This window comes from Thunnus albacares, chromosome 2, assembly GCF_914725855.1.
Source record: "Thunnus albacares chromosome 2, fThuAlb1.1, whole genome shotgun sequence".
NCBI classification, from domain to species: Eukaryota; Metazoa; Chordata; class Actinopteri; order Scombriformes; family Scombridae; genus Thunnus; species Thunnus albacares.
Window position 1 is genome coordinate 33,056,240 of NC_058107.1, and position 25,273 is coordinate 33,081,512.

Below are 25,273 nucleotides of genomic sequence, written 5' to 3' on the forward strand. Positions count from 1 at the left end.
GTTCCCATTACTCAAATATGCACTGGCCGACTACTGTGCCGGAGCTTTTCCAGGAAACTGCTACCTGCCGTTCCAGAAGTCAAATTCTTTCCTCTCCCAGTTGATGGTTGTTCTTCCCAGAGCATCTCAATCATAGCTCTGGCTAACCCCCCCCCCCCCTCCCCTTCACTTAACTAGAGCGGGACAAATCTTGGAATTTCCATACCAGGACTTTGGATTCCTACAGTGTAGCACTGTTTCCCCATAAAACAAACTGCACTTCAGTTTAAATTTGATCTGGAGCTTCCTAGATTTTGATTATTCAGTAGAGTTCTCTAGTGAACATGGCAGCAGAGATTTTTTAAATACAGTAAGTCACACGTAGGCCACATTGTTTTGAAATCATCAGGGTGTTTTTCTTGCTATCACAAGCCATTAGAAGAAAAAGCCTTCATTATCATATTTCCATTCATTCCAGTGTCTTTCACAGTTATCAACAATTGGGTCTGTTCCAAGACGTCCCTGTTGCCTTGACACTGCGCTGGGAGGCATCGCACTTCATACATCAAAAGATATAAAAAAAACCTATTTTGAACATAGGATTCATCTTTGTGGTTTCAGCACAGTTTACACAGTGGATCAAAGCTCAGACGCACCGCAGTGGGGTGACTGTATAATATCCAAGTCATCTGAGATTAGCAGCCTTGGAATCGAGCTAAAGAGTCCCGCTGCTGCAGTTTCAACCAAAATAAATGAATGTATTATTAGAATAATTACAAAAACAGGTCAAATCTGGTAATATAATACCAAAATCAAATTTTAAAAGTTATTGATTGATAGAAAGAAGTACTGACTTCCCAGGGCCAAAATAGAGGAAAATATAACATATTACCTCTTATAGCAGCCTTATAATAAAAGTTTTTTTTTTAATAAACAGCCAAATAGTTTGTTACTGTGGGTTGGGAGTACAGCTGCAACCATTAATTGATTGGTTGTAAACTATTAAATTAATTGCCAACCATCTCGATAGTCAATTAATCGTGTTGTGTCATTTTTTAAGAAAAAAATGTCCAAATTCTCTGATTCTAGCTCCCTAAAATTTGAATATTTTCTGACTTTGTTGGTCTTCTATGACAGTAAACTGGATATCTTTGGGTTGTGGACTGTTGGTTGGACCAAAAGGCGACATGAGGACATCATCTTGGCTTTTGGAAACAGTTAATGACATTTTATAAACCAAACAACTAAGTGAAAATAATCATTACTCCCTAGTTTGGGGATATCCTGCACTACTAATCAGACCAGTTTGATATTTTTGTCTTTGGTCTTGCAACCTGAGCAGTCCGATAAGTTGAGACGGAAATCATCATCATCAGGTAATGTGGGATGTTGTCTAGTAATACGTGTGATGTGCAGTTTAGTCGTAGCTGTTATTGTGTTTCTCTCTCTGTAGCTCTACAGTTTGCTTTCTAGCAGTCTCGAATTAATCGCTGCAGGTTTAAAAGCCACATCAACATAATTGTTGAGTTGCTGCACAGCCTTTTCCAGCTGATTCAAGATTTGAATTGCTGTCCATCTGGTCAACCTAGAGACCAGAGAGGCAGAGGTTTACTTACTGGAGTCTTATTGGTCTTATTAGTCGTGCAAAGAGCAGCAAGATGATCTTTATCTGGCCTGACAGATGTGTTTAAATTGACTGTAAGTACATCAGAGTTTATGCTAATAAGAACAAAACAGGGAGAAGTCTATCCTGGCAGAATTTAACCCATAATAAAGTAATCACATAATAAGAAATTGAATCAGATGGGATGGGATTGCAGAAACCTCGGTGTCGGCATAGAAAACCTTTTGTGGGATGAAACGATGCAGATGAGCAGTAATTGGTATTAATCAAGCTCCTGTGTTTATAACATCAGTGTAAAAAAAACATGAACGCTCATTAATCCTAACTTTTCCCAAACTCCGGGGAAATCAGTTGGGGATAAATTACATTTAAAGACAGCTCCGTCAATCTTTATCTCTGTTACAGGAGGCGAATGATTCAAGGGTAGTTTGATTTCTCACATGCCTATAATATGGGCTCGTTTTTAGAGCTGTGCGGCGCGTACTGTCCCAAAAGAACAGAGACCTTGAAAAAGAGCCAAATCAAAACATGGTATTGAACATATTTATTTTATAAAAAGGTGAAATGAGGGACAAGGTATTAAATAACTGCTGGTTCTTTGTTTAATATCACTGCTCCCCAAAGGCCTTCTCATAAAGACTCTGAATGCCTGGACATTGACTCTACTAAAGCTGAAACAATTAGTTGAATAATCAAGTCTGTTGATTGTATTTTCATAATCAAATAACCTCCATAAAGTCATTTTTCAAGCAGAAATGCTAAATATTCCCCAGTGCCAGCTTCTAAATTGTTGTTTGCTGCTTTTCTTCATCTTATTTAATAGTGAACTGACCATCTTTGGGTTTTGGAAAGACATCGGAATACAAATTGAATATTGATGTCGAATTATTTTGTGTTAACAGGTCAGGAAGACAACTGAGCGAGGTCTTCGTCCAGCTACCATCCAGGAAGGAGCTCCCGGAGTATTATGAGCTGATCAGAAAACCAGTGGACTTCAAGAAGATTAAGGTTTGTTGAATATGAAGACGCAGGAAGTGATGTTCATGAGGAATAAGATGGCAACAAAAGGTTAAAAGTGGAGTTTTACTACCAACTGTCTAAGAGATTGTAATTAAAAAAAAAAAAAAAGATTTAATTTCATTCAGGATTTGGGATTATTAACATCATCTTTGTGTTTTGAGACAATGAGAGGAAACGTTCCACCTTGAATACCACATCAGGTGGAGGCTCACAGTTTAAGAAGCCGTTGCTCCACGCTGCTGTTTTTACTTTCAACAGGAACGTGTAAGAAACCATAAATACAGAAACGTGGGAGACCTGGAGAAGGACGTGATGCTGCTTTGTCACAACGCCCAGACCTTCAACCTGGAGGGATCCCAGGTCAGAACTGTGCAGTGGAACTTTACATTCTTTAAATCTATCCTTTATTTTTCTTCGTCTACTCAGAAACCAGAAATCTGCAGCTTTTCACTCTCAAGCGGTGATGAAACAATTCATCCCAAGTGTCAGAAAATTTATGAACAATTTTGAAAAATGAGTAATTATCTATCAAGGAAAAAACATTCTTTGTTGTCTTGGTTTTTTCTGTTTTTAATGTCTGTCAAAACAAGACATCACTGTCAAAGTCAATGACAGTGACTTTTACTTTACTTTTTTCTCTTCTTTGTCTTTGTCCAAATAGTTGCAAAGAAATAAAAGTTCTTTAGGTTCAGTTGGTTCTTATGTTTATGAACAATGTCAGCCTGTAACCTCGTGTCTAGACAGCAAACGTAGCGTGAGCAGCACATCAGCAGCGAGTGCTCCATCTGTGTGTCTACACCGGAGGCGTTCAGGTGCAGCGTTGAGCGTAGGTCACCTGTGTGCTCGAAGCGCTCAGAGCCCGATACACACACGACTGTAGTGACGCATGTAAAAACAGAGGAAAATAGACGTGAAGTGTAAATGAACGCTTCAGGTCTCGGTAACGCCCGTGAGACGCTGCTGGGACTCGAGCCTGCAGGGAGCCGGTGCAGACGGCTGCATAGATTAAAACGAGAGCGCATCTGTTGGCGTGTGTGACATGCGTGTGGAAAAACGGCGTCTGACACGCTCGCTGTCGAGACACGGGGTGATGTATTACACCGTCCTGCAGAGAGTGTCCCAAAACTCCCAAAAGAGAGTCATACAGAGCAGAAACAAACTAGATTTCATTCTTACAGTTTGAGGTTCTGCTGCCTTTATAATAATTGATAGTTAGCTGCTAGTTTTACTCCATTTCTCCATCCATCAAAACTTAATATCTCTTTTTTTTTTTTAACCTCACAGATATACGAGGATTCCATCGTCCTTCAGTCTGTGTTCAAGAGTGCGAGGCAGAAAATCGCCAAGGACGAAGAGAGCGAGGACGACAGCGATGATGACGACGACGACGAGGATGAGTCAGAGGCCGAGGGTAAGGCGCACCGCTTCAAAGGCATGCGTACGAGTACACACACACACAGACACACGTTTGTGTCGTCTCATTTAAATTCTGTAAACAGACTGAATCCTGTTCTGGTTTGAGATTCACTTTGCCACCATCCCTACTGGGGGTCATGGGTTCCTGCTGCCTTCAAACTGTGCAGCATCGAGGAAAACAGAGAATATAAAAGACAGGGATGAAGAAAACAGAACAAAAAGTACATGTTTGACTTCAGACAGAGTAATTTGACCTGAAAAAATGATCCTAACTCAAGCTGCACTTGCTTTTTCTAGAGCTTTCAAACAGTCTTCCTCCACTGTGGAGGAAAGGTTGAAAGAACCAGAAAGACTGAGATGAAGACCATGAAAAACACTGTTAGATGCAGTTGAAAGCTACAGAAAAAGCTAGTAAGCTAGTCTTGAGTTGAAATAATTTATTTAATTCATGTAATGAATCACAAAAAATAGTAAAATCATTAAGTAAAAGTACAGATATAAAGTTTCAAAACAAATTTCTGTTTTTGTGCAAGAACACTGTTTGTTTGCTTTCTGTTAGACAAAAAATCTAAATATTTTCCATATATAAAAAACCTGGCCACAAATTAAAGTTTTATTGGTGATGTCTTTTAAGCATAACCTGCTGATTCTTAAAGCCTAAATGTGGCTGGAAACTTAGACGAGACAAACATGATCTTTGTTTTCAGACACGCCGGTTATATTAGTCTTTGTTTGTTACTTTCCCCCCTTGTGCTTCATTCAGCCAAGTCCGTGCGGGTTAAGATCAAGCTGAGTAAGGAGGGACGCAGCCACGACAAAGGCAAGAAGAGGCAAAGCCGAGGGAAGGCCAAGCCGGTGGTCAGCGACGACGACAGCGACGACGACCTGGACGATAACGTAGGTCATTCCACTTCATTAATCGCAGTTAAACTGTTGTCAGAAGGAAGTAAAACAGTAAAAAAAAAAAAAACAGCAGTACTCTGGGTCATTCAAAAACTTCTATGTGAGAGCTTGTATTGATAACTCAAACTGTGTTTGGAGAAAAAGACGTCATAGTGGTAAGCGGTGCAGTTTAGGGATGAAGCCTGTAAATTCAGATCTGTGTATCTCCTGCCAAAATCCCATTCCTCTCACCGGGGAAGAAACCACACGCTCTGAAGACTACCATATGTACCATCCACAAACCCCAACATCAGTGCAGTTAAGGCTGCAACAAAGCATGATTGACTAGTCTTTTTTTGTGTCAGGGCCTAAGATAATGAGTTGTTTTGTCCGAACAACAGTCCAAAACTCAATGATATGCAATTTACAACGATATGAAATGCAGAAAAGCAACAAATCATCACATTTAAGAAGCTGGAACCAGAGAATATTTGGTATTTTTGCTTGAGAAATTACCGAATCAATCATCAAAATTGTTGACAATTAATTTTTTGTCAGTGGACTAACTGATTAACTGTCTCACCACTAAGTGCAACCGTCAAATACTGAGGTATGATATTACAGTAATATAACTTAACTGTTCAGTCTGCAGTAACTTTTCATGCTAAAATGACTTGTAGCTGGCAAAATGTGTTCAGATAAACACCAGTAAAGAACAGAGCAAAACCAGTAAACTAAAAAAGGTAAAAATCTTCAGGAAGCTCACCAAGTGGCCTAATTGATGAGGCACCTTCAGCAGTTGAATTGAGTGCAGAATAAAGTCCTAATTTAGAACAAAACCTTTCATAAAATAGTTAACTATGTACCAGATGAACTACAGTATGATTGTTGTTAATCTAAACTACACTGGAAAATGATACAACAACCCTCTGGAGACGCTAGTATTCAAATTAATTGAGCTTTTGGGTTGTAAGCCATTAAATATTCTATTATGAAGCCATCTCTCTGGCACCGCTGTGTTTACTGTATCACCCTCTTCTGTGTTTATCCTCCCCTTCACCGGATCTGCGCAAAACAGTCCCAACATCATCTAATTGGCTGCCAGCATACGATGAAACGAGTAATGGGAAATTAAAACCATGACAACCAGCAGTTATGTACCTGTTTTCATATAATTAGCGCCTAATAGAGACCTCGTTTCCTCCCCCTCCCCCCCTGCTTCTGCTCGAACTGTTAGTCATGCGAGTGAAACTTTCACCACACGTACACATGAAAGAGGTTCAGAGTCATCTTCATCTAATAAAAACACATTCTCTCTCAGTACCATTTTAGTTAATAATGGCGGATGCTTTATTGACCTTGAGATTTTAATGACTTTGATAATCCTCTGACTTTTCCCTCAAACCGCACCATGAGGTGGACTTTTACTTCTTTCATATAATATCTCGACAACTACGCTCTCCAGAGGATAATTAGTAATAACTTTGATCTCCTGACTTTTCATTTAACACCATCACCAGGTCAAAATTTCATTCTCTCCATTACTATGATACCAAATATCTGCCAGACTGACATTCCCATCAGCCTCAGCTGTACTTTGTGGTGACGGTTAATTAGCAAATGTTCACATGCTAACATGCTGTGTGTTGGTCTTGTTTAATCTGCATTTGATCCAGATCTGCTGTAAATTACGTGTAGTAATAAACAATCGTGCCGATAGGCCCTTGTTGGCCGTGATTTTTGGAGTGAAATCCCATCTGGGATGATTAACGGGATCTGTTTCCTATATTCTCTCTAAATTTAGCAGATTTACACAGTACATAATGTGTACTCTGTATATTTATACACAGACACACACAGGTTTGGAGTGAATACCTAAATCCTGTCTGGGATGATTAGAGATGATTAGAGCTTTGTAGAGGGATGAATTGTAAACAATTTTAGATCTGTTGCTTAAATTTTGCCTAAATTCAGCCACTTGATGATGTATATTTATACACAGACACACACACACAGGTTTGTCTTCTATACTTGTGAGGACCCTTAACCTTCAAACTCCAGTCAAAATGTCCTCACTACACTGGTTTCAAACCGAAACTGGTTCTCACAAAGATAGAAAGACAAATCACACACACACGTAACAGACAAAATCCTTTTTATATTTGTCTCGCAGTTGCTGCTCACACTGTTTACACATTTTGTTCAGTATTCTGTAGACCCGCCAGACTGTTTCCATTATCAGATCATCCCAGTTTCTATCCGCCTTTTGATATTCCAAGCCACACTGCTTTCTCAAGTAATAACAGCCTGCCTTCTCTGTCATGGGATATCATTTGGCTCCCATGACCGCCGAGTGTCTTCCATCAAAGACTGAACTCTTCACATTTAAGGACCTATTGATTGTCAAGTTCTTAGATTCTGAAAGGGTTTTTAATTAGTGCTTTATTTGAAGTATGTGTAGGTGTGAAAAGGTCAACCAGTGAGGCCCATATAGAAACACAGACGGCGCTGACATCAGTGGAGACATAATTATAGTATGGTGTCGGCTACAGGTGCAAAGGTAAAGGTCAGTAGCTAGAAAATAAAGTGAAAAACTTTCCTCAGCTGAGTTACTCATATATAACGTGTTACTTACATACCTAACTCGTAATGTACGTCATAATCCATGATACAGTCTAAGCTCAAAATTACTAACGTCAAATTTCAGACGTCAGCTCGGATCAGCATGAAACTCACGGTTAGATCATCAGTACGAAAGATGAACAACTGTCTTAGAAAATCATCTAGTTCTGTGATAAAAAGTTGAGGACTGTATACATAAAAAAAAAAAAAAATTGGGTAGAAGTTAACTACAACTCTCAAGGTGCATTTTGGCAAGAAACAGTCCATCACCATGCTTCAAATCCACTTCCAATTCACTTTTGAGTGAATTCAGCAATAAATGGCGCCATGTTTTTGTTTGTAACATGAACTACAAAGCGTTTTGAATTCATCACCGCTCTGATTTGCTCCTCTCACTAACTTCTTCTCCATAGCAACAGTGGCTGAGCATCATGGATACTTAAGTATTCTTAGATAACATGATGTCTCAGGAAAAAAAAAGTTGAAATAATTGAAACCGATGGTCATAGTAAAAACATACAGGATCATCAACTATCTGGAGGAATCCTGAGTTTCTGTGTTGAGTAATATTGAGGAAATTGTTCAAAGTTCACTTAAAAAAAGTACACTTTGCAATTGTATAACACTAGTCAAAAACTTCATATAATTTATTAATGCTTATTAATGTTTTCTGGTACCATAAAAGGTGAGTTTACATCAGTAATGTTTGTTCACACGACCGTAAAACAGTCGTTAACTCATCATTTAATGAGACTTCATGACTGGATGTCTTAAAGCTAATCCATATATGAAAAACGGTTCATCATATCCAGGAAGACGGTTTGTGTGATTGTGAACACATCTTTTCATTCATTTATGCTTCATCACTATGTGCACGTTTTTCAACCAGACTCTGATGTCTGTGTAGGTTATTCTAAGTGCTGTTTGCTCACTATCAACCATTTAACATTAACTATATCACATTTCTGTCTGTCGCACTGCTCCAGTGAATTAATCATGTTGACTTTAATTTTCCTGTATTTAACCAGACGAGTCTTCTTGATAGTAAAATCTCTTTTTCAAGAGAGACCCGGCCAAGACGGCAGCATGAACATAGTCACAACAATACAACAACTGTCACACACTACAAATGAAAACACACAATATTCATTAAATAAGCAATAAAATAGAATATAATTAAAAAGGAGACACATAGACCAATCTATTACTCACATATACAAATCTGGTTCCTCTCAGTAAAAGCACAAATCAAAGTTGATCAGATATTCACCAGACATAATTTAAATACTATATTTTAAATTTTCCACAATCTTGATGTTAAAGTGATGATATTTAGCCACTAAACTGAACCGAGTGAAGCTTCCCTGCACAATGTGTCTTTTATTGAAGCAGTCTGTGGTCAGAGAGCGTCGGACAGATCGCTGCGAGCCCCGTCCCCGCCGGCCGACGAGGTTGTCTGATCGAGTCATTGACTTGACAGAGTCAGGGCTTTTTGTTCTTTGAATTATTTATTTGGGCGCCAACGTGACATTTTGCATTTCAGGAGAAATTCTCTGGACATGTTTAGTTTGTTTTTTTTTAATAAGATACATAGAGCTGAAACGATTAGAAGATAATTCATCGACAGAACATTAATTAGCTTTTTTATGTAAGTAAAAATGCCAAAAATGGCCAGGTTTCAGCTTTTCAAATGTGAATATTTGCCATTTTCTTTTTAGTCTTTTATGATATGAAACTGGATATGTTTAGGTTTTGGAGTGTTGAGCAAAAAAATCAAATCAAATGTCAAAATAAAACTTTCAACATTTTATGGGTTGCAAAATTAAAAAAAAACAAAAAACAGTTTAATTGATAATAAAAATAGTTGTAGTCCTAATAGGAAACAAAACATCAGAAAACTCCATATGTCTCTAAGCCCCTTTCTGGGTAACAATTTAATTAATCATTACTTTATTTTTACCCAAATTCATGACTTTATAAATGTATAAAACACAATACAGTATAAGACCTTTTTAGATCAGCTATACATCCTTATAAAAATGACTATTTTGCTACTTTTAAAAAAGGAGCCAGCAGAGTAGTCTGGAGACCTTTAACCTGTTAACACAAACCTGAAATCTAACAGCAGTGAGCATTACTGTAATACTCAATGCATAGGGATCAATACTTGTTTCCCTTCTTTAGATTTTGGTCAATACTGGGCTTAAAGAGGTCATATCATACCCCTTCCCCAGTTTAATATTTTCACTTTGGTGGATGCAGCTTCTCTGTCTCACTCAGCCTGAAACGGGCTGTTTTGTGTCCACTCAGTGCCCCTCTCTTCTGATTGGCTGACAGTTTTCTGAGTGACGCATGCCCAGGCCAACATAGATAAACATATTTTGTTTCTTTCAGGAGGGGCGCCCCTCTGAGGAAACGGTAGGGGAAATGCTGAGCATATAGTTGTGACATCACAACCTTACGGAAATCCAAACGGCTCGTTCAAAGGCGGTTTCTCTGTGGGTGAACGTTTTGATACTTTCACAGTATTTATATGGAACCTACACCTGCTTTATAATCAAAAAAAGAAATAAAAATCTCCTTTTCTACAATATGTCCCCTTTAAGTAGGAAGCTGGAGGCCGAACTTTTGCATTTGTGGCGCATCAGTGTTTTTATTGGTTGCCAACAGTGATGCTGAACTGAAGGGTGTTTGAGGTTAATGTTAACAGCTCCGCCAAACCACGGCCAACAGCCCCGTTACTCTGTGAATATAGATGTAGTCAGTTATTTCCTCAGCTGTCGAATAGTCGTGGTGGTAATATATTCTGAGTTCTTTCTATATATATATTTTTTATATCAATCTTTCCCCTCTCTCCCTACTTCACCACAGCTTAAAAACTCAACTTCCCTCCCAGCTATTCAGTTCTCCAAAAGTGTCTTTAAACATCATCTTCTCCCTCTACAGCTGCTGTTGTCGGCTTCTTCCCACAAACAGACTCTATACAGGAGAGAATATAAAGGAAAAAAAAAAAAACACACCGGCTTCACCTTCAGACCTCCTTTCGTCTGGAGCTCTTCCTCTCTTATTTCAGGGTGTTGATTTATGCAGCTTATGATGACCTACACTGCCTCTTGTTGATGCTCTCAACAGGCAATAAACCTTCATCACACAGCGCTCTCCCTCCCTCTCTCTCTCTTTCTGCCTCTTTGCCAGCCTTTAAAACTCCTTCTCTTTCTCAATCCTCTTTAACACTCTCTCTCTCTCTCTCTCTCTGCAGGATCTGTCAGACAAGAGCAAGAGCGACGACGAGTGAGGAAGAAGACGCGAGGACGTGAGGATATTGTTTATAGCACTTATAAACTAAAAAGGACAATATCTTCCGTTACTGTTTGTTCAGGTTCATATTCTTTATTTTTAAAACTTTCATTTCATTCGTCCTATTCGGCCGTCTAGTGCATTTTGTCGCCTCTCCTCCCACCAGCTTGGAAATGTATTACTTATAATCAGCTACGGCAAAACCAATCTGCATATATTCCTGTTTTTAAGACAGTTTTGTAGTATATTTTTCAACTCTGTGCTTTAAAAAAAGATTGAAATTCTGTATGGAGGGAAAAAAAAAAAAAAAAAAAAAAGATGTAGCCACGCTATAATCAGCTTTTGCTTAATTTGCAATTCCTTGCTTGCACTTTTAGAAAATGAAATATACAAATCTTAGAAAAATAAAAACAACAACAAGAACAAAAAAAAAAAAATATATATATATATATATATATATATAATTGCCAAGGATATCCAAGTTAATATGGAGAGCCACTGGCAATTAAAAATGGCAATCAATGCAGTTGTTACTTGACAGCACAGCTCAGTTTTACTTTGTGCAGTGCCAAATGCTGAAATGTAGAGAAATCATCAGTTGGCCAAGCCCCTCCCCCCCACCCACCCACCCACCCACCCCTCAACCCCCCCTTAGTTACCGTTGCTACGCCTGTCAAGCTTTCTCTTCCTACACCGCACATAATGTTTAAAAACTTACTTGTAAACTACATTGAGTCCTTGAATTCAGTCCGAGGTAGGGAGGTAACTTAAGCTAAATAAGCTCCATGATTTGGTTGGAAACAGCAGCTGAGATTTTTATATCTCTAGCTGACTTTTTTTTTTTTTTTTAAAGTTAAAAGCAAGAACCCTGCAAAATGGTCCTAAATATGTACTTGACAGCTAATTAGCCCAAGTATTAAAAGAAAGAGAAGGAAACATGTCAGATCAGAATGTTATTTATATAATAAATACAAACCTGTTCGGATACGTAGCTTTCTTTACATAACTGTATCTTCAAATATGTTTTTACTTTAAAACGTTACAAGAAAAAAAAGGACTAACCAGTCTGTTTGGTGAATGTAACACTATCTCAGATATCCACGAGGTTTGGTCGGGGTTGCTGAACTGGCCTTTAACCAGTAACCCCACAAAATGTTCTCATTTAATGTTTTGCTCCTCGGCCTTGGAAGTACTGCTGGGTTTACAGCTGTCGTCAGTAAGCTAGTTAGGTGGACGTGCTAATGTTTGCTGCTTACGTCAGAGCAGATAAACACACGGTTTGTGCCATTTCTTATACTTTTTTTTTTTGCTCTTTTATTTTTCCAACGTGTGGAGAAATCTAAAAGCTTGACAGGCCAGCTGTGCCTGGTTATGGTTGCTAAGCTATGATTGGACAATCAATGTCTTGGGGAGGGGAGGGGGTTTGATGAATGGTCAACACATTTGTGAGAGTTTAAACTATTTTTCAAGTTTTTAAAGCCAATAAAATCTCAAGTCGTTGCTCAATCACCTTCAAATTAATTACAGTCGGACATTAACGCTGAATGCTTTTTAACTGCTTTTATTAAAAGATGTAACCTTGCAGCGTAGAGGCGGCACATATTTTAGCTAAGTCAATGTATTTCATGTATCTTTTCTTCTAAGGCTTTCAAGTTGTTGTGTATCAGCAGACATCTTGACTTTGTTGTAATACTTTTCTCTCTCTCTCAGAGAGGTGAGTTTGTGTTATTTTGATTGAGAAACTGGCCTTCAGAGCAAACACCATGTTTTGTAGAGTAAAACCAGCGTTTATCGTAGCAATAAATGTAGCTTTTTCAAGCATCTGAGAATATTTTGCACCTTGCGGTCCTGTTTCAACAAAACGGATCGCAAAGAACCGAGTGTCAGCTGGATTTTTAGCTGATTATTAGAGAGACAATGACAAACAAAAAACAGTATTATAGGTATTAAAAAAAAAAAAAAAAAAATCAGATTTGAATGACATTCAATACAAAACAGTATATTTTTGACAGTGTTTTGATTTATGCATTTGGATTGAGGTGTTTTGTGTTCCTGTGTTACTTTTGAGCCCTCATTTTATCGGTTATATGTTTGTAGCATGCAACTCTTTTTGCAATATATGTACTGTAATGTACTGTTCACATGCAGATATATCATTTTTTGTTTGTGTAATACGTGCTTACCGACTCATTCATAAGTGTGACTTAATCTTTGCTTTCTTTGCACAGTGTCTTTGTGGTTGTATCTCATAGCCCAGGGCAAATAAAATCTCACAGATTTTCAGCACAAATAATGTTTTCTCGTTTTTTTTTTCTGCTGGGAACCATTTCTTCCACCTGTTTGTGTATTTCTAAAGAGTTTCACGATGCACGCTACCTACAGAACTTAAAGTAAATGCCTTTTATAAACCGAGAAGTCCTCAGAGCCTTGAATGTGAGAGGAAGAGCTGCACGGATAGTAAAGCAGAAGATAAACAAGCATCAACCACCTGCACTGTGCATTTACACCAGGGGCCTGAAATACATAAAACTCTGTCGGTTTATGACAAACTCTGTACTCAAAGACAAATATAGCTATACGCCCTCTTCATAAAGCTGTGTGTTGTTCAGTTCAATAAATCTAAATTTATTTATAACATTAGATTTTTTTTTAGCCATGTTAGACGTCTCCTGTTGATGGCGTCGTCCACTGTTTTAGACTGAAATATCTCAACAACTAATGGATGGATTGTCACAAACTTTGGCACAAATATCAATGGTGCCCAGTGGATGAATCTTACTGACTTGGTGACTTTTTCCCCCTCTAGCGCCACCAACAGGTCAAATTTTTTTTTTTATTTATCCAGTGAACACCTACAAGATGAATGGGAACAAAAGTCTGGACAGACATTTATGGCTCCCCTGGAGATGTATCCAAGTGACTCAAGTGATCAGTTTTTAATCTACCGCCATCGTCACGTCAAAATTTGAGTTTGTCCAATATTTAAAGTCCTCCTCCACTCAAAAAAATGTTATTCTTGTTGTTGGATGTTTGAACATTACTGTACATAATGAGCAGTAGAAGTGCAGAGTTTGATTTTTAAGTAAGTTAAACAAGTTAATTTTTGACACATATTTAACTGCTACTTTTACTCAAGTAAAAGATCTACATCCCACCTCTGATAGTTTCACAATATTAAATATGGTTTAAGTGTGAAATACAGTCAAATGCAGTTTTGACAGTTTCTGTCTAGGGTCAGTTTTCCATTATCTATTGTTGACATAATAAACTTGAACATGAATAATTAGACTTTTTCCCAAATCAGCTCCATATAATTGCACAATCATGGGAAAAACATGTAATTTTAAAGGCTTTTAGTATTATTGATTGATTGTACATCAAACAAAAAGGTCAAAATTATTGTAAAAATATGTGTTATTGTGCATCTGGCAACATGTCCGTAGGGAGGATAAATCCTTCTGATTTACGTAACAACTTGGCCTTTTGTCCGGCGTCACCCTCGGGAGACATCTCAAAGATCAGCAAAGATATTTCTCCATTATTCATTCGTCTGACTTTGCTTTCTGGTGTTTAATGGGAGTTAAAGCCTTGAAGAGCTGCTAACGTGGCTACAGAAGATTTTATCTTTCATTCTTTTTTTGGGTTTGTTTTTTTTCCCCCTCTCTCTTGACCTGAGGCAATTAAATGTGTTTTCCCCTACAGTCTGTTTGTTTACTGTACTTCATACTGTATACTAGCATTCCTGCAAGAAGGGGCTGGTAAACAAAAACCTGATGGAGAAGCGAAGAGAGAGAGAGAGAGAGAGAGAGAGAATCACGGCAGCAGAACATAATTTAATCTGGGACTGTCCATGTTTTTGCCCTGCTTCAGGGAATTAGTCACCTGAGTTGAGAGTATGTGTGTGTGTGTGTGAGATGTGAGCTTTGATCAGCTCTGCTCTGCTGTGCATGAAAAAATAATAATAACAGAAACATGTTTTACAATTTCTTGACCGTAATACATATTTCACCACAACTACTACTGCCTGACCTCATTTTTAGTGAGCTGTGTTCATTAGAGATACATGTAGTCTGAAATTTGTATTTTCTCCTTCAGCTGATTCTGACAAAACTCCTTGCTAATTACCCTGAACACATGTACAGTCAAAGTCATTGATTTTTTTAAAACTGGTCACTGTAATCTTTATTATCCATGAGAGGCAATTTGTTGCACAGCCAACAGTAAATACAATCAACACACAAACAATTCACACAAAAAAACATAAGATCACATGATGATAGCAGCAGGGACAAATGAGTTCTTATATCTATTGGTCCTGCAACTTGTCAGATTATGTGAGACCAGATGGAAGCAACCTGAACTCACTGAACAAGGATCAGCACAGACTGACTGGGCCTTCTTTGCGGTTCTGACTTTGTACACTTGGGAGATGTCGTTTAGATTTGTGCCTTCAATTTTACTGCACATTCTAACAATTCCTTCTAACCTGTTCCTGTTTTTCAAAGTAAGTGACCCGAACAACAGCAAATTAAAGAGAAGGTTAGAACAGATCCAATAAAACAACAAAAGAAAAGAAAACATTCTCATGACGCTGATGTCAACATTAAAACTTCTGAGCTTCTGATAAAAGTTCACGCACTGATGGGCCTTTGCACAAACATCAGTATTTGGTTCAAAGGTCAACTCCCCAGATACTTGTACTGTAGGAAAAACTTCAAACAGCTTGGCCATAATTAACAGCAGGAAGAATAAGGGAGAAGCTTCCTCCTAAAGTCAATTATCATTTCTTTTGTTTTAGACACATTTATGTCCAAGAAGGAGCATTTGTGTCGCTTAATTCATCCACCGGTGAACCGTGTTTAGTTTCATCGTTACTGAGCAAGGACACAATGACGGAATCATCCACAAACCTGATGATATGTCTGCCCTCATAATGACACAGACATTCATTTGTATACAAAACAAATAAGAGTGCTGAGAGGACACGCCGCTGGGGGGGGGGGGGGGACGACAACTGGTGGAAGACAAAAGGGCATCAGATAAAAACACCACTGACTTTCACCCTCTGAGACCTGTCAGTTAACAAGTCAACCAGCCAACATGTTAATCCAGGGTCAATGTTGTGGATGCTGGTGAGTCCGTCTGCTAAAATGTGAGGTTGGATAGTTAAAAGCTGAGGACAAGTCAATAAAAAGTATAATAATTCTTTGCACCATCCAGGTGATCCAGAACCTTGTTAAGTAGGGTGCCTGTGGCCTCCACGACACCCCTGCCTGCTAGGGGTGTGCCTGAGTACAAATACATTATTCAGCAAAGCACAAATAGTGGGTTTTATATGAATATTTGTTTCAAATAAATATTTTAAAAATTATTTGTTGGGGGTGTTCCCCAGAGATAAAGCTGAGCTACTGACACAAACAAGGCGAACCCAAGGGACTCTCCAAACCTGTTGTTCCCCTTCTCCTTTCCACAAAGTTAGGTTGTAAAAAAATAGGCAATAAATGAAAAGTGCAAAGCAAGAATTGCCTTTGAAGTTCCTCCCTATATGTTACATGGTGTGCTGTCTCTGTGTTATGGGTGTATAAATAGGTAGAGGTCTGTCTGCATGAGGCAAGGAGTAAAGTTTTAGCTCAGTAGTCAGTGCAGTCGTCTATGATCTGTTCGAGACCCGGTGTGGGGGCCTCCCTCGTAAGGTAATTTATTCATGAACACTTATTGTAACACTTAAATTTTCTAAAATTAAAAGTGTCATAAAAACAAAAAACAAGATTTTTAAGGCTCTTTCCACTTTTATTCGAATACAAATACAGATACAAATAATTTTGCTGCCTCAACAAATACAGATACAAATACAAATACTGGACATCCCTACTGCCTGCCCTCTAAGCAAACTGGAGTGGATCCAATTTTGTCTGAGTCGCACCCAAAATTTCCTCTTTTATGATCTTCTTGAAGGTTTTCATAACGAGAGAAATGCCACAGGCTTATTATTTCTTTAAGTATTTATCACAGTATTCAGATGTTCGCTGATGTGTGGCCACCTTCACTGATTGATCTGATTAAAATATTCACCAAGTAAAGGAAGGAAAAGTTTCTTACAGCTCAAGGCGACATCTAGTTAATTAAAAAAAAAAAAAAAAAAAATCCCTCTGTCACGTAAGCAGCTCTGCGTGTGTCCAAACAAACAAAGAGTGAAGTAGCTTTTTGGTTTCCATCTGCTGGACTCTGTAATGGCAAATAACGACTCATAATTATCATGCTTTCATGAGCAATAATGCCAATAATGAACTGCTTACTTATAAGTATTATGTGTGTATCCAGAGCCTGATATATCTTCCTCTGCACTGGAGGCCTCTGTTGTTGTCCAAAAACTATTAAAAAAACACACCAGTGGGCCACACCGCCGCGCTGCGTGACATCTTCCTTCATTATGAAGACAACATTGGTCATGTTAGTTTGTTTAGAAACGGCTCCAAAGACTAATAACAGTGATCATGTTTTCAGTCTCTGTAGAGTAGTTCTGTGTAAGGCAGACGTCACTCTGCATGTGCAGGAATGCAGTTCTGTTTACGGCTTTTTGTGCTACATACACAACCTCTTGACTTTGTACTTAAGCTCTTTGAGAAATTTACACTGGCTATGTCAGACTCTGATCGAAGAAGTGTATTCCTGCTTGAATGGCTGACGGAACATAGGAATAAGATATATAAGGCTTTAGACACACACACAGTACTTGTAAGTAGTTGGATTCATGGTTGGCACATAAGATTTGTTGACAATTAGAAAAATATAGCAAATCACCAGTGTTATCCTTTATGGTTTATCAGTAAGAATCAAGCATCTTACTCAAAGTCGAACTGAAATTTGACTTTTCACTTTTTGCATAAGAAATTATAATCTATGATAGTACAGCTTTTGTTCATAGTTTATTTTTTTTTTGCTCCTGAAAACTCTCAAATCTTGACCTTGGAAACAGCAGTGGAGAAAATAATTTCACCACCAGCTCTAATTAATAGTTGCCATTTACCAAGTTTAAAAATATCATGCGTTACGCTCAAAAGCTCCACAGCTACTAAATGGCTAAACTAAATGACTTTGTGGGTAGATCGTTTTTTTCAACAGCTGGTTCTCAGGTCAGGAATGAACATAGCTTTTAAGCCAAAATGGACGAGAAATCCTTAAAGTGTTTAAAAAAAAAAAGTAAACATCTGTAATTCCAACAACCTCCAAAACTGTTTTTGGACATATTTTTTGGAAACAGGAACCAAGCCTGGAACCTCTGATTGGGTGTTTCCCATCAAATCCTGTCCATCCTTTTTTCAGTTTAGAGTCTTCGTAATATATATATTGATTTCTTGGCAAAAAGGAAGGAGTTTTACATGGTGCAGCATTTGCACACATACCAGTCTTAACTCTTGTGTGTCAGGTTCATACTGTATTTCATGGCATCATGCCTGTATTATGCAGCTCCGACACTGGAGGGCAGAAGAAGGGCCGTCACACTGTACAGCTGGCCGGACCCTCACAATCCGCAGCACATCAAAACAGCTTTCCTTTTTGTATTCCTGCCATTTTAAACAGAGCTTCACTAAGCCAATTCCCACTGAAGAATGACCATCCATCGCCCCCTTTTTATCTGGCTCTTTGAAGTGCCGAGCTGTTGGGATAGACTTGAGCCCAGGAAGAGAGGGGCAAATTGGATGTTAATCCTTGTCTGAGTGCCAGAGATGTCAGCTGGAAAAAGTCAGGTGCCAGTACAATTTCTGCTATTCCTCTGTAGCCTTTGTCAAGGGCTCCACCATCATCACATTCTCCAAGCGCCAAATACAGGTCCCTCCAATCCCAAACTGATTCAGGGAATTTTCCTTCCTAATGACTCATGAATGGTGATCTGAAAGGGCCAGGTGCTCTCTATTATTAGAGAGTCCAGTTTATCTGGTTTTGTAACCCGTCCACATTCAAGGCGGGAAACGGGCCCTATCGATGCTAACTCTTGCACAACTTAAAAGGAAGAGCGGGAAAAGGCTTTGTCTCCCTTCGGATTCCGGGGTTCACTACCAGTTTAACGCATGATCGAGGAAAAGGCTCATTTTTCTATGCCGCGCTGAGACCTGGTGAGCTGGAAGGCTGCATCACAGGCAGGAGGAGAGAAATGTACCTGGCTCCCTTATCAAGTTTACATCAGGGTGATTATTTTCATTATTGATTAATCTGCCAATTATTTCTGATTTGTCTTAATCTTAGTCTGTAGAACTAAAAATAGTCCACCATAAGTTCCCAGAGTTCAATGTGACATCTTCGAATTACATCTTTTGCAAAACTAAGTTCTCAAAAAAGGTATTTACAATGATAGCAAACAGAGAAAAGAGAAGCTAGAAACATCAAATGTTTGCCTTTTTATCTTCAGTAAATAACTTGATTGATCATCACTAATAAATAATTTACTGTAGATTGACTAATTGACAGTTTCAGTGCTTGTGTTTATATAGAGTAAACTGCATTATCTGTACATTATGTATACACATAGTGAACTGGAACTGTTGGATCTCCCCACCTGAGGATCTGAGGCAACTTTTTATCAATCACTTCTCAAAACTTTTTTTTTTTTTTTTTTAAAAAAAAAGGCCTTTCTTCAACTGATAGCAAACCATTTTATTTCCAAACTGTCTTATTCATTTTGTTTTATTGTCTGATTCTAGTCCTTAAATGTTTTAATCCTGGTTCAACCATTTAAAGCACTTTCAAAAGTTCTGTATTTATTATTATCATTATCATCAGTAGTAGTAGTAGTAGTAGTAGTAGTAGTAGTAGTAGTAGTAGTAGTAGTAGTAGTGATCAGGCAGGGGTGTAATGATACAGGTTTTTTTTATGTCGTAACAGCTTTTTAATCGATTACTCTGTGAATTGTTTTACAAATAATTATTTAATCTTTTAGTGTATAAATCAATAGTGCAGTAATTAATCCAAATTGCTCATCTCAAATTTTCAGAGCTAAAGGAGAAACCTTCGAATGAGAAACTGAAACAGAGGTTGATAAATTGATAAATGAGCTAAATTATTAATGGATGATTGAAATTGTCGGCCGTTAGTTTTACAGGATAGCAGCTGGACTGGTTCACAGGAATTTTAACATCACTGTAGGTACATCAGTAAGAATGTGAGGAGACCACTGCGTTTATTGCCACAGTGCAAACATATAGAGCAGTTGAGTATATTAATATGTATACATACGTACAGCACACATTGGTTAGTATTTAACCACATTCAAACATGAATCCACAGAACATTTAACTGCAGCAATGTAAAGACAGAATGACTCACATCAGTTAAGCACAACCATTGGTGTCGGTCTGACAGGTGCTCAGTCTTGCTACCGAGAACAATGGTTCTTCTTATTAGTTTAATGCAAAAAAACAGAGTTTATTTAATAAAAAACAAAGCAGATTGATTTTTATCTACATTAGACTGAAGAATAACGATGTCTATATGAAAATGTTCTCATGTCTATGAAGAGTAAATGTTAGTAACCCTTCAGCTGTCCACACATTGAAATGTCTTTGCTGATTTTAGTTTTCTAATAGCAACACAAGTGACTGTAAGTAATTGAGTGCGTTGTTTAAAATACACAGTAATATGATAATGCTTTCTCTTTTTTGTTTTCTTAATGAGTCTCTCTTTTCTACAGCCGAGGGGTTTGTGTATGTGAAGACACATGTCTCTTAGGTGCATAGGTTGAGTTGTGCCTCCTCAAACCATTTCATTTCGACCCTGTTTGTCATTAGGTGACGATATTATTGGCAATTTACAAAATTAAGCTGTGACACATTGTTTCATAAAACATACTTTGTGATTAATTAGGAACGAGTTGAGATCTTCCTGCTTCCTTCCTGCTTGATGTGGCCGTCCCCCAGTGAAATGTAGAGTCTGGGGTTTTGACTTAACTATAAATCATAGTTGTGGTAATTAGTCAGAAACAACTCATTGTGATTCATGGGGGAAACCAACGTCATAATCATAACTCCATATGTGTTACTCAACATAAATGATTTTAAATTATACAGAGCGAAGAAAAGTTAGAAACATTCTTTGTTTCTTCAATTCTTTGTCTGTTGTATTTCCTTTTTCCCCCCTTCTTGTGTTCATTGTCTGGCCAGATAAATGTAAACATTCTCCTTTTACATATTTGTGAGTCATCTCAGCTTGTTCATTGCTTGTGCTTATAGCTCAATTTCTGATTTGGACCTCAGTCCATGGGAGGATAGAAAGCACTGCATTGCCCTGTTAAATATGTTCACATTTCAGTTAAAGGGTTGTTTTGGATTGTTCACTTGGACACTGAAATTTGGGTAAATAAAACACTTAAATGGCACATTCTGTTGTGCCTGATTTGCTTTGTTTTTCTCCATTATTTCGATATTGTAAAGATCCAAGACAGATGTATTTGATGAGCTTGTGTGTGAGTATTTAATGATGGAGTCTATGTTCCTTGTACGACTGTCTTTTGTCTCTTGTGTTATCTGTATCTTCACCAAACTCAATGGGAAAATAAAGTAAGTGGTCATAAGATAACCTCTTGTGGTTAATGTCAAACATGTTTTCCACACGTAAATGAAAGAAATTTGGTATAAAACTGTAGGAAGCAGATAAATAGGTAATGTATCCGAACCACTCCAAAGCACTATGTGAGACTACATTGTCCACTTAAATAAAATTACCATGTTCCTGTGTGAGGTAACCATGATTACCATGGTTTTAATAATGATGATTTACATCATCTGCCATGCCTGAAATCGAGTCCTCCAAGGTTTAAGTGTTAGTTGTTTCCCTATTGAAGCACGATGCACACAACCCCTCTTGAGTTTTTCCCATTAATCCTGTGGAAACGAGCAGCAGCAGACTGGGGGAAGAGAAGGGTTCAGGATCCTTTGATCTGGAAGCACCAGCATCCCTGAAATGAGGTGGAAAAGCTTGAAAAAACAAAGTGAAACCCACAATAACGTCATAACGATGATGTGCTGATGTGAAAATGCGGGGCCCATTAAAACAATAATAAATAAGACGTAAAACTGCAGGAGGTTGGAGGAAGTGTTGCAGTGGTCATAAATTTCCAGTTGAGATGACTTTCTCAGTGTTATTGTGACTCTGAATGCACCTTAATCCTACTGAAATAGTGCATCTATGGCTGCAACTAATTATTTTCATTCTTAATTAATCTTTCATTCATTTTCTCAATGATTCTATTAGTTGTTTAGTTTATAAAATATCAGAAAATGGTGAAACACGTCAATCACTGTTTCACAAAAGGCCAAGATGCGAACTAGAAGGTCTTATTTTGTCCTGAACAACAGTCCCTAACCCAAAGATATTTAGTTTACTGTCATAAAAGACTACAAGTAAAAAGAAAATATTCACATTTAGGAAGCTGGAATGAGAAAATTTGGGCATTTTTTTCTTAAAAAATGACTAAAAACAATGAATCGATTGGCAAAATATTTGGCGATTAATTTTCTGTTGATTGAGTAATCGATTAATTGACTAATAGTTGCAGCTCTAAGTGAACAGTTCACAATTCTAGTAGAGATGAGATGAGCGTATGTTGCATCTTCAGATTTATTTCACCATAATATTAATTTTCTCTCTTGCTTCATTGCCATTAAAACTCGTTTTGTGGAAAAAACATCAGACACAACTGATTACTACAAGTAGTATTGAGATAAGATAGTATAAAAATATTTTTAAGCATCTTAATAACTGTTTTCAGTATAATGTACTGTATATCCCTCTATCACCAGTCACCTTTGTTTCTAGACTACAGGAATATTTTTTCTCAAAGTTACTACAGTGTAGATTTTATGCATTTGTCCCTCGAATTCTGTGAAAAAGAACAAAATTGCAAAGACTGTTCTTTCCCTGCAGCAGAAGACATCCTGATGCAAAACTTTATACTCAAGTTAAAGTTAAAGTAAATGAAGTTTTTTTTTTTTTTGTATAATCACATTTCCTTACAAGTGTAGCTCAGTGTACTTTCACAGAATAAAAATGCAGAATGAATACAACACTCATTTTCCATAGCTGCCCAAAGGGAGGCAATGTTTCAACTTACAATAGATGCATTCAGAGAAAACCAAATCATTTTCCCAAGGTGGAATATTGATGAATATTGATGGTTAAAAATTAATTTCATGACTGATAAATTAATGAACTTACATTCATCAGACACAGAGGAAATGCAAAGTGAAGCTACGACATTTTGTTCAGCTCCTGTGATGTGGAAGATTTCACAAGTGGAAACGATTATGTGAATAAAATGGTAAAAAGCCTCGCTGTTACTTTAGGTGACGGGTGTTTTCCCGTCAGATGAGCTTTTTCTTGGAACTTGACTCAGGCACACTGGCAGCAGTTGTGTAATATGTAAGGCAATTTGCATCAATAGGCAAACAGATTTCATAACATCTTTAAACTGACACATCATGAAAGCTTAAGAATAAATCCTTCAGTGAGCATTTCCATATGGCCACAGATTATACCTCTACCCTGGAATTTTGAGTCAGAAAACAATGTTTATTTTAACATAATTTGGGATGGATGGACATGCGTAGTTAATCATGATGATTTGGTTGAAAAATTAGCTGCTTTCTTAATTAGATCTGAAGAGCCTCAAACCATCCACAAAGGAAATACATGAATAAACATTCAGTTTTTAGCTTTTTGCCACAGGCATAGTATTGTTTGAATTTTGTGACATCTTGTCAGTGTAAAGGTGTATAATACAAGATGTTTTGTGGTGGTATCTTGATGGGCATGTATGTATGTATGTATGTATGTATGTACTTTAAATGGATATGGCTGGTGATTTTTATATTTTTCTTATTGTTAGCAGACCTCATATGCAGAGCCAAACAAACAATGAATTGATCTACTTACATTTATTAGCCTGATATGCATCTTATTCCTCTGTGCCATAGACCTCCTTTGTTGTCCAAAAACTATTACAAAACACTTCAATGAGTCACACTGTTGCACTCGGTGACATGTTCCCGGGCACAGTAGTTTGTGTAGAAACAGCTCCAAATACTAATAACAGCAATCATGTTTTCAGTCTCCGGAGAGTACTTCTGTGCAAAGCAGACGTCACTGAGCATGTGCAGGAGCACTGTTCTGTTTACAGAGCTTTGCTGGCTTTACTTTGAACTACATTGTACATTTCTCAACAAACTTTATATAGCACAACAAGCTAGTGTAGCTCTGTAAACGGAACCATGTTCCCATGCATGCTCAGTGGCATTTGCCTTACACTGAACTACTCTCTGGAGACTGACAACATGATCACTGTTTTTAGTATTTGGAGCTGTTTCTAATCAACCTAACGTGCCCAAACTCTTAATAATGAAGGCACATGTCACCCAGTGCAAAAGTGTGGCTCATTGATGTGTTTTTAATATTTTTTGGAGAACAACAGAGGTCTACAGCACAAAGAAATAATATATATCATAATTGGATACATACACACACACACACACACACACACACACACACACTACTTGTAAGTAAATCAATTCATTGTTGGTTTGGCTATGTGCATGAGATTTATTGACAATAAGAAAAATATAGAAAATTGCCAGACATATCCTTTAAAGAGTCATATCATGAAGGTGCTCCTCTCTACCACTGTTCTATTACACTGACGTGATATTTAAAGCAAAAACTCTTATATTTACTAGATCTCAGGTTTGCCATCGCACAGCATGTTCATTCATTTTTTTGTTTTCTGTTCTGGTGTTGTAAAGCTTTGTCTAAACCTTTTATTTATCCAGCAGATGTTCACTGCAATACTATGCGTCCACCCCTTACAGAGTTATATACATTCACAGCTGGGAGCTTCCCACAAAAAAACCACAAGTTTTTTTTAATGGCCAGATTAACCCACTGGGTGGCCCTGAAGCAAATATGAGCTATAAGCCCCTTTTGACCCCCATGTTCCTCCCACAGTTTGCATTGTACATGTACCCCGTCACCTTCAGGCAGCCATCAAGTGCACACAGCATGCAACAAGCCCAACTAGGGACAAGAGTTGAAAATTAGCAATAGCTATAAACTCTCTGTGCAGCACATCAATTTCATGCTCTGTAGTGGAACTATGTTAAATCCCTATCAAGTAAAATAAAAATTCTAATTCAATGACAGTAAGGAAATTTGTATTTGGTAGATTATTTCTTTGTTGTAATAATGCTTCTTGGCAATAAATCTTATAACCACTGGAAAGCCTGTTTGTTTTCCTTTTAAATGGTGGCACATTTGTAAGAAACATGCATTTATGGGATGAGCAGCAGAGCTGAGTAAGTGGGTTGTGCCCATGAAAAATTTGCCAAATTTTCTCTGCCAATGCCAAACAGCTTATTCTGCCATTGACTCTTGTTTGGTGTATTGAATGAT

At 37.8% G+C, this 25,273-nt stretch overlaps 1 protein-coding gene across 1 annotated transcript in view; it reads left to right on the forward strand.

The window, feature by feature from the left end:
* Positions 1 to 13,130, forward strand: part of smarca2 (SWI/SNF related, matrix associated, actin dependent regulator of chromatin, subfamily a, member 2) — a 49,841-nt gene extending 36,711 nt beyond the window's left edge. The window contains exons 30-34 of the mRNA XM_044331491.1: positions 2,506 to 2,611; positions 2,882 to 2,983; positions 3,908 to 4,034; positions 4,803 to 4,936; positions 10,803 to 13,130. Coding sequence (XP_044187426.1) covers positions 2,506 to 2,611; positions 2,882 to 2,983; positions 3,908 to 4,034; positions 4,803 to 4,936; positions 10,803 to 10,838 — 505 coding nt within the window. The 3' untranslated portion in view covers positions 10,839 to 13,130. The remainder of the gene's footprint in view (positions 1 to 2,505; positions 2,612 to 2,881; positions 2,984 to 3,907; positions 4,035 to 4,802; positions 4,937 to 10,802) is intronic.
* The last annotated feature ends 12,143 nt before the right edge of the window (positions 13,131 to 25,273 follow it).